The sequence below is a fragment of the Haliotis rubra genome, unplaced genomic scaffold, assembly GCF_003918875.1.
Source record: "Haliotis rubra isolate DU_JTF1 unplaced genomic scaffold, ASM391887v1 Scf1415, whole genome shotgun sequence".
Taxonomy (NCBI): Eukaryota; Metazoa; Mollusca; class Gastropoda; order Lepetellida; family Haliotidae; genus Haliotis; species Haliotis rubra.
Genome location: NW_025765354.1, coordinates 34,852 through 51,842, shown reverse-complemented (window position 1 = coordinate 51,842; position 16,991 = coordinate 34,852). Strand labels below are relative to the sequence as shown.

Genomic DNA, 16,991 nt, shown 5'->3' with positions numbered 1-16,991 from the left:
AGCTACTGGTGTATAATACAAACATCCTCACCACAGCATGGTCCTCCCAGATATCAGGTAAGTAAGGCCCCGCCAGTAAAGTATGGTGGACTATCCTGGACATCTGTTACGGTCACAAACACCTGGGCCTTCGCTGGTCAGGCCTCCTCCATCCTGGCAAGGGGATATACATGGTGAGTGAACGGTTCGTTAACTGTTACACATATGGGCACATATTTTGTCACAGTAACGTGTACAGCCAAGAACACGAATCTGAATTGCGACAAGCCTTTTCCGAATTGTACAGGTCAAGTTGTCTCTGTTGCAACCTACAGAACTAAAACAAAATGCAATCCCGCACTATAACACAATAGTTCCACTGAAGTGACCGTTAATTCCGCTGAGTATACAAAACGGTCTCCAGCTAATTATGCAGTTCGTGAGCGACGACTGATTGCGGGTCAGGCTCGCTGACTGATTGTGAGTCATCGTATCGCGTCAGTGTTGGAAGGTGCTCATGATATTAATCATTGACTTGTCCAGTTAGACCGTTTCCAGCTGGAACGTTTCTTTCTAAGATAAGCGTCAATCAAGTAATGCCGAAGTAGTGTTCGCAAAGAAGATGAACATGCCCCTGGTATCATTCGCCATGCGACCCGTAAAGATCCGAGATTTATTGCTCTTCAACAACCCAAGCTTGTCGTTAGAGACGACGAACGGTATCGGGTGGTCAGACTCGCCGACTTTGTTGCCACATGTAATCGTATCCAAATTGCGTAGATCGATTATCATGTTGTTAATCACTGGATTATGTGGCCATGAGTGCGCTGATTGCAGCGTTAAACAACAAAGCACCCACCCATTCGGCATGCGTCATTGTCAGAACCCAGAAACGCTACCACCGTTAAGGTTCAACAAACAGTTCTCTCTGAAATGTAAGTAATACATTACTTTCAAATCACAAGGTTACACTTGTGGATGCATCATGTTGGTTGTTTGTAGCTCTCAAGACCTGCAATAAGTAGGGAACAACACCAGTAGAACCAAACGGTTGATATTGTCACATACTTACAGTGGCAACGATTGTAAACTGATAGAAACTGAGAGTTTCGTAGTCCAGGTCTCCAATCAGAGTCACCTTCCCAGTACTGGATACATTAAACTTGCTTCTGTAATCCGCATATGATGTCTGAACATGAGAAAAATGAGAAGCTTTGTTATGCAAGTACAAAAACACGCATATAAGAAGTGAAAACTTTAACTATTCATTCATTCATTCATTCATTCATTCATTCATTCCACTGATCTGACTCCATTACTCTATAGCGTGTACTCAGCGAAGGTTCACTCTAATGCATCATTATACTGTGGGAACGTGCTTCTGCTGGATATTGGATATATGGCTAGACTAGCATGTACCTTCATGGTGTAGTCAACTAAACCCCCTCTCCCTGTGTCTGGATCAGTACTTCTGGCTATTAAGATGACAGTGTTGATGGGTTCATATAAGAAGTGAAAACTTTAACTATTCATTCATTCATTCATTCCACTGATCTGACTCCATTCCTCTATGGGGCGGTGGGGTAGCCTAGTGGTTAAAGCGTTGGCTCGTCACGCCGAAGACCCGGTTTCGAATCCCCACATGGGTACAATGAGTGAAGCCCATTTCTGGTGTCCCCCGCCGTGATATTGCTGGAATATTGCTAAAAGCGGCGTAAAACCAAACTCAGTCAGTCAGTCAGTCAGTCCATTACTCTTCAGCGTGTACTCAACGAAGGTTCACCCAAATGCTTCATTATACTGTGAGAACGTGCTTCTGCTGGATATTGGATATATGGCTAGACTAGCATGTACCTTCATGGTGTAGTCAACTAAACCCCCTATCCCTGTGTCTGGATCAGTACTTCTGGCTATTAAGATGACAGTGTTGATGGGTTCATTCTGAAATGAGCAAGTTATCTACATGTATAATCCACAACGATTGCGGGTATGGGAACATACATTTTGAAATGACTCCATCAGCTCAGAAACTTCGTCATGTGACTCATTAATCGGCATTTTGGAGAAGAGTAAAAGAAAAAGACCCTGGCGTTCATAACAATAATGAATATTGCTCGATTCAGGTAGTATCTTTTAACCCAGTAAATACAGACGAGTACAACAAAAGTTATACAACCTCTGGGACAGAGACGGAGTAGGGCAGCCCCTGGAACTGTGGGTGGACGTCATTGACGTCTCCGATGATGACGGTCATGTTTTGACGGACTCCGTCCTTCACACCAATGAACATACAAGTGTTAATATTGTAACGCTTTAAGTTTTAAATTTTATGATTCAAATAACCTGAAATTCTGTGTGAAAGTACGGCAGTTAAATTTCTAGTATATAAATGAAATCTAGAGGGCTAACACGTGTTCTGGCTAACTATTAACATACATTTGACAAACAAGTACATGTTTTGCAAGTATGTTTGTATATGCTCGTTTTAACTTACCCTGTGGGAAATGTGATCAAAGGAATTCCTAACAGTAAATATGTACACCACCAATGTATTTGAATAACTCGTGCACGCTAAGAACTCAATCATTGAATAAAATATCCGACATCTTACGATGCTTCAAATCTACTAAGTTCATATATGAGAGGATGGAAAGAGGTTGTCATGAAGTTAACAAGTCTACTTACCGGAGTTGATGGATTTGTGGCTGTAAAGAGCAGTCTCAGCGAGCTTCCATCCTGAATTTAAGAATAAATATTCAGCATCAGAACACGTTAATTTAAAGAGACACTGATCCAGAGCAATTTCTGTGGACTGGTTGTTGCTTTTGTAATTGTTTTATTTCCGTGAGTACCCGGATGATGTCCCAGAATTCTTGACTGGTTTGCAATCTCTGATACGCCACCACCAAGCGCAATTGGTAGTATGCATTGATCCCCAAAGATGAAAACTTTTTTACTCATTAATATTTCCATCTCCATAACACATGAAAACATTTTGAAGTTTGACTACATCTGCCAGTCGTAAAAAATGTTAGGACTGTAAAATAACGATGTCAATGTACGTCTTTATATTTTGTCATATAATCCTAATTATTATTATTTTTGTATGCATTTGAAACTTAATAAACAGTACACTATTTGATGTCTTTCAGTGGCATTTAGAGGTTGTACATTGATGTCCAAGATATTTTTATGGATTAAACTACTTTTTTAATTTATCTCACGACGTTTCGAGACCATTCCAGGTCCCTTCATCAGACGAACTGGCAGTTAGGACTATGACGTCGTCACTATGACGTCATAACTGAGTTCTGTCGTCACAATGCAAGTGACATCACAGTACCGCTAGAGAAAGTTACATCACTTGATGTAACTTTCTCTAGCGGTACAACAATTAAGACACTTCTCCGGACAAATGGAAGAGGATTTAGCAATGGAAGCCCCAACCATAGAGGATGTGTATATCAAATACCACGCAGGGGTGGCAATCAATATATTGGCGCGACTCTCAGGCCCATTAACAACCGGGTTGCTGAACACAAGTTGTCAGTATGCAAACAAAATGCTAAGTCAGCTATATCGGAGCACAATTCAAATAACCCAAGTCATGTAATCATGTGGAATGATATCAGGGTGCTTTCGAGAAATAACAACGACTGGAGTCGGAGAAAACTACAGGAGGCTGTGGAGATAAGGAGGCATAAACCAGCAATGAATCGTGATCAAGGTGTATACCTGCCAAGTGCGTGGGACCTCTTGATTAACCTTAGGTAAAAGAAAAACGAGTCTACTATTGTTTTTGGAAAGCCTGCTATCAAGTAACCTTTGTGTAATTAGCAGTTGTTGTGTATTGACAATTCAACTTTCAACTCTATTATTTAGCATGAATGTTCATCATTATGTAATTAACTCTTCAAACTCACTTATACAGTAGTGTACTGTGATGTCATATGCATTGTGATGTCATAACTCAGTTATGACGTCATAGTGACGACGTCATAGTCCTAACTGTCAGTCCGCCTGATGAAGGGACCTGGAATGGTCTCGAAACGTCGTGAGAGAAATTGAAAAGAAGTTTAATCCATAAAAATATCTTGGACAGTACACTATCTGTTAATAGTTAATTTATAAGATGACTGTAATGTCTAGACATTTTATAGATTGTCAACGTGAATCATATTTCACAAACACACCCTAAGTGCGACCTAGTGTATGCTGTCTGTCTCATTACACTTCACGGGGAAAATTATTCTGTTGAATGCTACAACAAATGATTAAAAACAAAATACAAATATCAAAATTAAAACAGACAAAAGATTTAGCAATAATATCGGCTAATATCTTGTTCGATTAATGTATCCATCAATATCAACATAACGGAACGATATGCCATTCATCTGCAGCTGACAAAGAATCCTGATCTATTTCATGTGTCTTTTAACAGTCTCTAATAAGCGAAAAAGTGATAGAACGTCATAATTAGTGATAGTTCCTCAACTGGTCACGTGGCTGTTTCAGGTTTTGACAACTATTTGCATGATGTCCACCATTCTTTAAAAATGTAATTTAGTTGGACAGCAATGATCAGTCAAGGTATTGGCGGTTAATCCTTTGAAGGAAGGACGTTGTTTTTACAAAGGCACTTTACGACAGAATTGGGTATAGTCAGTGAACGTTAGTAAATCTACATACATAAACACTACCTTTTGACAAATCCGCTGTGCAAGATAAAAGTAATTAATCAACCAGCGTGCTATCGGTTGATCCTTTGATCGATGTTTGTGTTTTGTAACTCAGCTGATAATTCCTCTTGCTTCACTTCCATGCGCATGTTACACAACATGTAATACATTTGTCAGATCAGACCTTAATTCATTATGCTTGTGGACAGTAGTCCACTCCGTCCCGGTCGACGGAGCAGGGACAGGCTTGCAGCTAGATTCGTAATTAGATTGTATACATTAACGCTCTGGATCAGTGCCCCTTTAAGGATTGTTCTCAAAATTAGATATACAGGAATAACATGCATTAATAGATGCAAAATTAATGATGCCAAATTATTTACTCACTGACTCGTGGATATTGCAGTAATGAGCATATGAATCGAATCCAGTTAATAATTCTGGCAGCATCGCTCTTACTCCGCTCTTTACCGCTAGTAAGTGAGGGAAATATGTTTCTTATACACCCAATATTTACCCAAGTTAAAACGCTGGTTTTCAGCATGAATTTAAATGTACTATTCATGTGATAAGCACATTTGAAAAATCCTGGCCACACTGACATATCCCTCTGATAATGTCACATAGTGTGTGGAAGATATACAGGTGGAACTTACTGTTTCGTAGTCCAGTTGTCTCTGCAGAACTATACTGGCGTTATAGAAGCCAGAGATGCTGGTATGCTGATTTAAATACACGTATTGTTGTGTTGTCGTTGACATTGTCACTGTGACGTGGGAAGGGGTTGCATCTCTCACAGTCAGAACACCGATAGCGGTACCTGGAATAGATTGGCAGATGGTGCTGGCCTATGTGCACTGTAATTACACACATGAAAATAATCTGCTATAATTTTCGGAATTCATATTAATGATGAACTTATGTGATGAACTTTCGTGTATGCAGATCATATGAACATAAATAATGAATAGAATTGTATGCAGATCATATGAACATATGTGATGAATATACGTGTATGTAGAGTGAGAGAGTTAAGATATAAAGTCACATCGGCAATATTTCAACCATATCGTGACTAAAACTAGTTCGAAATTCATAATACATACATATGATATATAAAACCCTGTCAGCAAAGGACAGTAAAACCACTAGATTATCACAGATTGAGTTAAAACTAGCTAGCATATATCTTTAAAAGTACAAAACTATTTGTGGACAATACAATGTAAAAATGGGATATAGATCGCCAACAACTGAAGGTAGATCACCATACTAGGAACCATGGGGACTTACATTACTTTTCCTACCTGCATGGATCCTAGCTGAATTTACACCATCCCTTCAGCCGCTGGCGATTGTAGGAAAATTTAGCCAACAGTTAAAATAACAAAAATACTACGTTTAAAATGTGATAATTTATATTTTACTTTGAAAGTTTTGGGGCTTACGTACCCTCTCGGGAGGACAATATTTTTACGCTTCTTCAACCCCCTTTTGGGGTACAGCCACTAACAATCTCAGTTTCTAATCTAAACTACCAATAATAAAATATTTAGCTATTTACAGATCAGTCAACAAATCTAATTCTTTTAAAAACTAACATTATAAAAAAGATCCTTAAATGTTTTGACATTGAAATACTTATCCCTTGTGATGGAATATTCACCACAGTCAAGCAGGACATGCTTGACCGTGATTCTTTCATCACAAGGGATACAAAACGGAGGATCCTCACCTTTTAATAGGTACTCATGAGTATATCGTGTGTGGCCAATACGACATCATCGTATGATGACCTCTTCAAATCTGGACTGACACCCAAGTAGGTGTAACCGATAGCTGGTTTTATAGCATGTAATTTATTTATGCCTACTTGGGTATCCCACTTCTTCTGCATCAGATCACGGATATAAGATCTAATAGCAGCTTTGTAATCAGAGTATGGGATCAGAAGTGGTGTCACAGGTTTGTTGAGTGCTGCCTTAGCAGTAAGACCGGCCATTGTATTCCCAGAAATGCCAACATGGCTGGGTAACCAGCAAAAGACAATTTCGCATTGGCCAGTAGCATGGTCATTATACAATTCAATAATTTCTAATAAAAGTGGATGTTTACAAGAAAGATTTTTAATAGCCTGAAGACACGAAAGAGAAAGATTATGTATTGTTTATATTTACGGTAGTTTTTGATATATTTAAGAGCTGTTAATATGGCGTTAGCTTCTGCTGTGAAAATAGATCTGTTATTTGGTAATCGAGAAGAGATTGTTCTGGATCCAATAACGGTGGCACAAGCAACCGCACCACCATCCTTGGACACATCTGTAAATAAGGATTTGTATGTAGTATATTTAGTTTTTAATTGATTAAATTCTTGTTTATATTGTAATTCATTTGTTTCTGATTTTTTAAATGTTGTCAGTGTAAGGTCAACTTGTGGCCTCAAGCGTCAATTGCCAAGGAGGAGAAGAAATAAGACGGGAAGGAGCTATATGTTCTAGCCCAGCGCCAGCAGCAGCAGAAAGGAAAGGTTTCACCTTATACCAAGAGGTGGAACAAGAAGACACCCTTGTTATACAGATCTTCATATAGTGGATTAAAAGACACAGTTATATGCAGGGTTTGACTCCATCGGAATAAAGTTTTGTTATATACTGTAAAGTTAATTTTATACGGCGTTGTGTAAGAGATGGCTCATCAGCCTCCACGCAGAGGCTGTCAACAGGTGAAGTTCTAAAGGAACCAAGACATAGTCTTAGACCTTGGTGGTGGACAGAATCTAAACGTTTTAGGTTACTTTTGCAGGCTCCACCATATACGATGGAGCCATAATCAAGTTTGGAACGGACCAATGATCGATATAATTGTAAGAGGGTAGCTTGATCCCCTCCCCACTAAGAATTGGAAACGACTTTCAACAAGTCAAGTGCCTTCAGGAATTTAGTTTTAAGGGACTTGATATGTGGAAGAAAAGTTAGATGCGAGTCAAAAATTAAACCCAAGAACTTGGCTTCCTTAACAACTTTGATGGGAGAGCCATTTAGAAACAGTTCAGGGTCTTTATGCGGTTTATATTTTCTACAAAAATGGATACAATTAGCACAATTTAAAGCCGTTTTCAAGACACCATTTATCTATTTTGTTTAAACACAACTGCAGTTGCCGTTCAATAGTATGCATATTTTTACCACGACAAGAAATATTAAAATCATCCACAAAAAGTGACCCATCGATTGAATCACTTAAGACCTTTGATAAACTGTTGATCTTAACACTAAACAATGTGACAGACAAAATACTACCTTGTGGGACACCCTGATCCTGCTTATAATGGTCAGACAGGGTAGAACCCACGCGGACTTGAAGCTGCCTATCAGTTAAAAACTCGGATATAAACTGAGGCAAACGGCCTCGTAAACCAAAATCATGTAAATATTGTAAAATGCCGTGCTTCCATGTCGTGTCATAGGCTTTCTCTAAATCGAACACTTTTCTCTAACACTGCATGCTGCTTGTTAAGAATGGCATTCTTTACGAATGACTCCAATCGAACTAAATGGTCAATGGTACTGCGATTTTTACGAAAACCACATTGAATATTTGTGATTAAATTATTGGACTCTAAGTACAAAGTTAATCTGTTATTGACCATGCGTTCCATGGTTTTGCAAACGCAACTGGTCAAGGAAATGGCCTATAATTTGAGGGATCGGTATGATCACGTCCAGGTTTAGGTATGGGTACAACAATGGCATCACGCCAAGATGAAGGAAATTTACGAGATGTCCACATGTCGTCAAAAATATTTAATAGTGTTTCTAAACAGGATTCAGGTAAGTGTTTCAGGAGTTGATAATGAATGTTATCAGCTCCTGTTGCAGTATTGTGAGCTTGTTCATGAGCAGTATGAAGCTCGTGGATAGAAAAGATTTCATTATAGTCTTCCCCAGTATCCAAATGAAAATTGATTTGTTTCGTTTCTTGCAATTTTTTGTATTTTTGAAATTTAGGAACATAGTTTGACGAGGAAGAATGTTTTGCAAGTGTTTCATCCAGTTTATTTGCGATGTCAGATTTATCTGTTAACAATTGGTCCCCAGTTTTGAGATGATTAATGCTTGATTTGGTTCCCTTACCTTTAATTCTCTGGATCATGTTCCATACCTTGGACATCGGCGTCCGTGAATTTATTTTCAAAACGTAATTTTCCCAAGACTGGCGCTTATTTGGCTTAAATGTTCGACGTGCTCTAGCGTTTAAATTTTTTTTTATTTATCTAAATTATGCACCATAGGGTGGCCACGGAAATATTGTTTAGCTTTTTTCCGTGCCTTTCTAGCTTGATTGCAGTCATTATTAAACCATGGTTTACGTATATGTGGATTTGTAGAGAACCTAGGAATACACTCATCGGCTATTTTGTGTAGTTCATCAGAGAATAATTGCACTGAATCAAGAGCATCAATAAAACGAGCAGGATTTAGTTTGTCAATACAGAGGAATTCAAACAAAGGCCAGTTTGCTTTGTTGAAGTTCCATCTTGATGATGGAGCAACATCAGCAGGAGTTATTGTTTTAAGAATGGTCGGAAAATGGTCGCTGCCACACAGGTCGCTATGGACTGACCATTTAAATTCATTTAACAGATCTGTGTAGTGAGTTATCATTAAATATACACAGATCGTTGTTTGAAATATAATCTTCTAGTACTGTCCCATTTCTCTTTGTATCAGAACTACCCCAAAGAGGATTATGACCGTTCAAGTCACCCATAATGATACACGGTTTGGGGAGCTGGTCATAAAGAGCCTGAAGATCAGTTTGGTGAAGAGTGGAAGATGGAGGCACATAAAGGGAGCATAATGTAAAGGCAACGTGTAAAGTCAACCTGACTGCAACAGCCTGAAGTGTTGTATTTAGGGGAACAGGGCTGTGTATAACACCCTGTCGCACCAATATTGAAGAACCTCCAGTAGCTCGGAGTCTCGGAGGAGAAAAGAAGTTATATGAAGTATACTGCCGTATATCAAATTGATCTGTGGTTTTGAGATAGGTTTCCTGTAAACAAAATGCCGATGGTGTGAAATCTTGTATTAGTAGTTGTAAATCATTAAAATTATTTCTTAGTCCTCTACAATTCCACTGAACAGTGTTATTTGAGCCAATCATGGAGGATCAATTGAGATCGTGGATTGGAGGAGGTCTCTACTCCTAGGGACTGGGAAAGAGGGATTGACCTTCATCTCCAAAGGTTCAAATTGATTTTGAACCTTTATAGGGGACGACTGAGAGGAAGGCACCTCCAAATGTTGGAGGCCCCTTGTCCAACCTCGATTTTCTTTCTTTTTCTCATTTTGTGATGATTTATCAGTGCTGTGCATTCGAATTTGTGGCACAATTCTGGTTCAGATGCATCGCAGGATCTGTTGAAGGCAGCGATGAGACAGTCTCCGTCTGGGATGCCGATGTCGAAACACTAGAGAGTTGCCCATTTGAGAGGTCTGAATTGCCTCATCTATTGTTAATTGTCTATTAACCCAGGATATTGACGTTTATGACACGACGTTGATGTCATGGTAGGTCTGAAACTATTGACACGAGAAGAAACTGCAGTTAGAATATGAAATTGTTGAATTGGTTGAAACAGTTACCTGCTTTTTTAGCTTCAGCATAAGAAATCATTGTTGGTATGTTTTATCTTTGAATCTTAGTCTCCACGTTCTCATAGGAAGGGCATGATTTCGATGCAGTTTAGTGTCCTCCGCTGCAGTTAGCACACTTGATGCTATTATGCACTCAGAGAGTTCGCGTGCACCACCACAACGGGAACATACAGCGGTGTTTACGGCAGAACCTGGCCCCATGACCAAAACCTTTGGCATTTGAAACATCGGAGCGGAGTTGGAACATACACGTCAACTCCAGATGTTAAAGTACCCAGCTTTTATATTTCTTTTGGTAGTGCGGAAAGTGAGAACGTAAACAAGTACGTATTCACTTTGACAATTGTGCCATCATTATTCTTTTTCGAAAAACGCTTTACTGCGGTTACGCCCTGGTTTTTTAGTTCATTGACGATGTCATCCTCATTCATATCAGAAAGGCAACGGGCCCTGTCTCTGACTATACCTCAGCAGGAATTCAACGTTCTGTGCACTGACACAACAACGGGTTTATTCACAAATTGTTTTAGTTTCAACAGATTGACCGATTGTTGTTAACGGGTACATTCCACTAAGAGCGAGCCATTTCGAAGCCGTGTAACGTCCTTCAAGAGCCATGACGTAGGAAAAGTGTTCAACGTCCCTGCTCCCCACCCACCATGGAGTGCCAACAAGGACGGTGGTACAGCGGAAACCAGCATGTTCCACCAGGGTTACAGGGATGTTATACTCCAGCAAATAAATACTTGAAAAGCTGTCAAATCTAACAGAATAAATGTCAGACTGGTTCGCCCTTGACACCTTTCTGGAGAAACACAGAATTCAGAGGTCTCTATTCCCAGATTGGCCCATGAGCCACCGCCTTCTGGCATAGGACTCTAGGCAAATTTCAATAGAACATTTTATTGATGACATTCATTTTAATCAATCACAATAATGTTGAAATTGCACAATTTCAAAATGAATGTTTCCATGCGCAGGGCATGGCGTGACCAGCCGATTGCTTGAACTCAGGCCCATTCAACCACCCGTCTGAGGCAGCGCATAGTCGAAGCGGTGGTTGGGCAAAGGAACACTGTTCCTGGACCCAGTGCCCTCAACCACCAGACTCCCGTCCTCCACCAACACAGGGGCGCAACCCACGGCCAACAGGTTGGTGGACCAAACAACCCCTGGGTCCACAACGGGGGGTCGAAGAGCGCTTAGCGTTACCCAGCACCCACCACGAGGAGGTGGCTCTTCACGGGTGCCCATGTATGTAGATCATATGAAAATAGGTGATGACTCGTGCGTGTAGATGCAGATCATATGAAATATATGTGATGAATAATATAATGTGTATGCAGATCATATGAACATATGTGATGAATATACGTGAGCATATGAACATATGTGATGAATATACGTATGAGATCATATGAACATCATATGAACATATGTAGATCATATGAATATACGTGAATATGCAGATCATATGAACATAGGTATGAACATTCGTGTATGCACATCATATGAACACATGTGATGAATATACGAGAAAGTAGATCATATTAAATTATGTGATGAATATACGTGTATGTAGATCATATGAACATATGTGATGAATATACGTGTATGCAGATCATATGAACATATGTGATGAACATACGTGTATGCAGATCATATGAACATATGTGATGAATATACGTGTAAGTAGATCATATGAACATATATATGTGATGAAAATAAGTAGACCATATCAACATAGTGATGAACATTCATAGATTTTATGAACATTCATGTATACATATCATATTGAACAAATGTGATGAACATTCGTGTATGCAGATCATATGAACATATGTGTGAACATGAGTTCTCATACGTTGCAAAGATCATATGATTTTGAGTTATCAAACACATTCTACTTTACTCAAGATGTCTCATACGTGTGTGCCGACAAGAGCTATGACGTTTTTGTTTTCCAGTAATAGCTTCATTCAATGACATTTGACCAGATCACCGTCCACTGTGGTCATATCCATGTGTCAGCTTACCTGCAGGTGTGTTTTCTGGTACTTGTATTGGATTTATCCGATCAAATACTGGCGGCAAACAAACCAAAACTGTAAAAGGAACAACGAAGAACATCGCCTAAACATCGATACACTATGCATAAGTTTAAACACAGAAAACACTCACATATAATATTTAAAACCTCTGCCCTTACAATATTTGATTATTACCCTATTTAAAAGGGTATATCCCAAGAATGTTTACGTCATGTTTTGTTTTTTGTTGATAACAGTTGGACACCTCATGCGATTTATATGCTTCCCTGCATAAAGATGAGTAGTACTAAAACGGCTATCAGAGTTTCCTCCCTTGTTTGACCTCAACACGTGACCACGCGGAGACCAATGACAAAATAGTTAACGTATCAACATTTTAGTTATAACGTATATGCATCGCATTTATGTAGCATTGTCAGAGATTGGTCGATTAAGTTGTCATCCTGATTTTATGGCCAGACTTTGAGGTACAAGTTGTTCCGTGGACCTAATGGGAGTTAACAAGACAAATAATGACATATTCTTTTTCTATTTTAACTTTTATATCGACTTTAATAAACACAAGCTCGGCTTCTGGGCATCAGAAGTAACATTGCTTGGCGGCCAGCCATTACAAGCTTCACATATACAACACATGATGAATGATGGAGGAAAATAACCCTTGTATCGTTATGGGTTTTAACTGTCACAATGATCAGAAACAACTACGTTATCAACTTAGAATACCCCAAACATGAATCTTACAATGAAAAACTGATAATGTTAAAACACGAAAAAATTAAATTACCAAAGCAAAACACAAACTTGGAAACTGATTAAACTGGATGGCAAAAGATTACGCAGGCATTAGAAGGTGTACTTCTAATGAATATTACTGAGACAAAACAACAATGTGCCTATTGAAACAACCATGATTGAGACGTAAGTGTCATACATGTACATATTTCACATATGTAAATTGCACACAGTCTCTGAGATTGCTGTCACGGACTCACATAATTTTTGGCTTCTTAATGAACGGACGTTCTTCCTGGAAACAATACAGTCCAGCATCTTGTAAAGCAACTTAAAACGTGGTTTTCCTGTCATCATAAACAAAATCGATTATATAGGCATATAGTGGGCCATGTGATCGTGAGACCTCTTGAACACTTTCCTTCATATCTACAATTATGATACGTTATGAACTCCAATTATAAATGGCACACTAAATGACTCACCCTTGCAGAGAGAGAAAAGGACAATTAAGAGAGTCCATTTTGAACCCGGCATCTTTGTGCAGCCCTGAAGAACAGCTGGAATCAAAAGGAGTTGTCTTTAAAAGGTGCAGCATAGTAATACTCTTAATTAGTCCAACGAAATACCTTGTTGCCAATACCTTGTGGGCACATACACATTGTTTCTTCAGGTAACTCCTCGCTTTATACAAAACCTCAGCAGAATTACCTGTAGCAGACAAAGTGGTGCTAATTTTGCAGAGCCAAGTCCACCTTTGATGGAAGCACATTAAAACACAGAACATTAATTAAATTAAACAAACAAAAATATTGTTTAGTTTAATAGCCACATGCTGCTATTGCCATTGTAAAACCCAGATATCTAAACAGTCACTTAATATAGTCAACCAAAAATATCATGATGTTCATCGAGTCTAACTGAAAATATCCCTCACGGATAACCGTGGTATCACTGATTATTTTTCAACATACAACTTATGCGCCTATTTATATTCTAAACTATGTACGATATATGGATGTAATAATATATATTTTTATATAATGCAAAGCTACTTACTTAAATTGATAAAACTAGAATGAGGACTACTTTATTGAATTTTTTATTTCCTTAGCTTTAGTCAAACAGATGCTGCTTCCCCAATTTCACTGGACAAAATGTAGAATAACTGATGAAAATGAAGAAAGGTCACACTTTCCATGAAGGCAAAGGCATTTTCAAGTAGTTGATACAGTTTTACCCCAATTATGCACATCGTCCCGTTTTGGGACGGGTACTTCAAAAAGCATTTCTCTCGTATTGGTGGAGATAGAAACTTGCAGTATAGACGAGAATGAAGCTGAGAAAATTGTTTAGTAGTTGCACCATTTACATTACTTGTAGAGTTTAAGTTCGGTGAAGTGCGAGATAAGATGATATTTTAATTGGTTCCTATTTTAGTGAGTGAGCGAGTGAGTTAATATTTAACGTCACATCGGCAATATTTCAGCCATATCGTGACGAGAACATATGTGACATTGAAATGGAAGATATGTATATTACAAAAACCTGTCGACGAAGGACAGTAAAACAACTAGAATATCACAATTACAACTAAAACTAGCGTGGAAAGTTAAAACATGATAGCACTATTTAGACAATACAATATAAAAACTGGCTATAGATCGCCAACAACTGAAGGTAGATCACCATACTAGGAACGGTTCCTATTTTAACTATGTAAGTTCATTAGAATGTGTTTAAAACTTTCGTTAGAAAATAGAAAATTAAAGTGGTTTGCATGTTTTCTATACTAAATGTTCCGCCAAAGTACCGTCCCACAAATGGGACAATATGCAGATAAGTGAACTTAAATTAGGTAATATATTAGGCTTAGGTGGGGGAGATCAACCTATTAAATCTTAAAATTGACTCTTTTTGACTCTGGCTTTTATATGAAGCTATGTGTATGTATTAACAAATTGAAAAGTGATGAATTAAACATAATTGTTGATGAATGTTTGAGTTAAATATCAATGTCAGTTTATTCTGGGAAATGCATTTTCCTGCATTTTCTCAAATTTGAGTAAAAACTTAAGTCAAAACTCAGACTTGACTTTGTTTCAAGAAATCGGGGCCTGAACAAGTGTTATGGGTTAGGGTTAGAGTTGTTCCAACAAAAACATCTGAGGATACGGATGAAGATTATTACAGTGATGTGCACCATGGCCAAAATCGATTTCACTCCATAATGACACCATGAAGTCATAAGCATCGTCAATATGTGTTATTAGCCTGATTATTGTCTCACTATAGAAGGTGTTAATGAAAAAACATTCCTAGTGTACACACAATTTAAAAAGATTTATTAAGGTAATGTTTCAGCCATGTAATGGCGAGGCACACAACAAATAACTTGGCAGTTTCTAACCATGTACCTAACTCACCCCGGATCTGTAGTATACGACAAACACTTCACAGCTCCGTTCATCTTAACTTGCACAAGAAAAGTATTCAATGGGTACATACCTGTACTGCTTCCTTTTGCTGTGATGAGTACCCGTGTAAGAGTATCTCTAGTAATGGATTCTTGATCACATGCCCACTTTAATGTTGGGACCGGAGTGGTGCATCCTACCTGGGGTCGTTGTGTAGATATGAGTCGTTATCTCAACCCTCTGATTAAATATGAATATAGGACGACTTCAACTAATAATATGTCTGTACTATCTGGCTTACAGGTACACCCTGCTATCACAGAAATAGTTGAGTTCATAAACACCACTGCATCCTTTTTATTCTCAATATGCATATTTCTCACACTTCTTTAATTATGTAGTCAATGTGTAATGTTTTATTGATTATCTTCCAGGCATGGTGTTGCTGACATTATCTAAATTGTATTCATTGTTGTGCTTGTCCACGTGTCACTGTTTGAGATTTCAAATTGTGGTGTTTGTGATAATATGCCAAAGACAAAAATTTAAATACAGCGTGAAATTCATCGTTCTTTTTATATCTGCGGAGGCCTGCTTTCTAGTTCAAATATGTCAGGACGACTTGATTCAAGTTTTAAAATATATTTTAATGTCTATTTATCCTTCAACTTTTTCATTTTGTAAATATACTCTCCAAAAAAGAAAACGCATATAGGAATTTCAACTGTATTTTTTATGTTTATTTTGAAACATCTTGTAGGCTTTATGAGTCAATGAAATATAGCGAAATTGCACACTGAGAATGCAGACTTATCCGTCTGTGGCACCAACTCGAGGAAAGTCAGTTTGAGTGTCACATGGAGACGTGTGGTGGCGCTGAAATCAATACCTCGTGTGACCACCGTGGGCATCCAGAACTGCACGGCATCGCCTCGGCATCGAACGAATAAGTCTCAGAATCTCGTGTTGCCCAATCGCAGCCCACTCTGCCTGTAGTGCCTGTGCGAGTTGCTGAAGCGTCTGGGGCTGAGGGTTACGGCGTCGCACCCCGGCCGAATCTGTCCACCTGGGGAACGCAAGCGTCGGCGAAACGTTCACGTCGACGTCTGTACACCCGCATTCTTCCATCGCGTCGTTCCAATAGAAATCGTGATTCATCACTGAACCAGATTCTACGCCAATTCGGTAGGTTCCAGGCCTGAACGTTGGTGCACCATTGAACTCGATGTCGACGATGTTGTTGTCGAAGCACAGGGCCAAAATAAGGTCTTCTGGCACGAAAACCAGCCTCTCTCAACCTGTTCCTGACGGTCTGTGCAGAAAGCCTCCTCAATCCGGGTATTTGTCGAGCGGTACCAGGATGTAGCGATCCTGCGCCGCAGTGGTCGCCCACTACGAGGGGCATCTGCTACCGCATTCTGCCGGCGATATCTCTCCCAGAGCCGTGAAATGGTGCTTTGGTGAA

General features: G+C 39.0%; 1 protein-coding gene across 1 annotated transcript; it reads right to left on the bottom strand.

The window, feature by feature from the left end:
* Positions 1 to 31: 31 nt before the first annotated feature.
* LOC124269058 (protocadherin beta-15-like) lies at positions 32 to 15,752 on the bottom strand. Its single transcript, XM_046704076.1, has 9 exons — positions 15,618 to 15,752; positions 13,595 to 13,669; positions 12,360 to 12,428; positions 5,318 to 5,481; positions 2,665 to 2,715; positions 2,156 to 2,251; positions 1,834 to 1,920; positions 1,052 to 1,168; positions 32 to 153 (listed from the first exon to the last, which is right to left on the bottom strand). Exons 2-9 carry the CDS (start codon positions 13,644 to 13,646, stop codon positions 91 to 93), a joined length of 699 nt encoding a protein of 232 aa, XP_046560032.1. The 5' UTR covers positions 13,647 to 13,669; positions 15,618 to 15,752; the 3' UTR covers positions 32 to 90.
* Between the last annotated feature and the right edge of the window lie 1,239 nt (positions 15,753 to 16,991).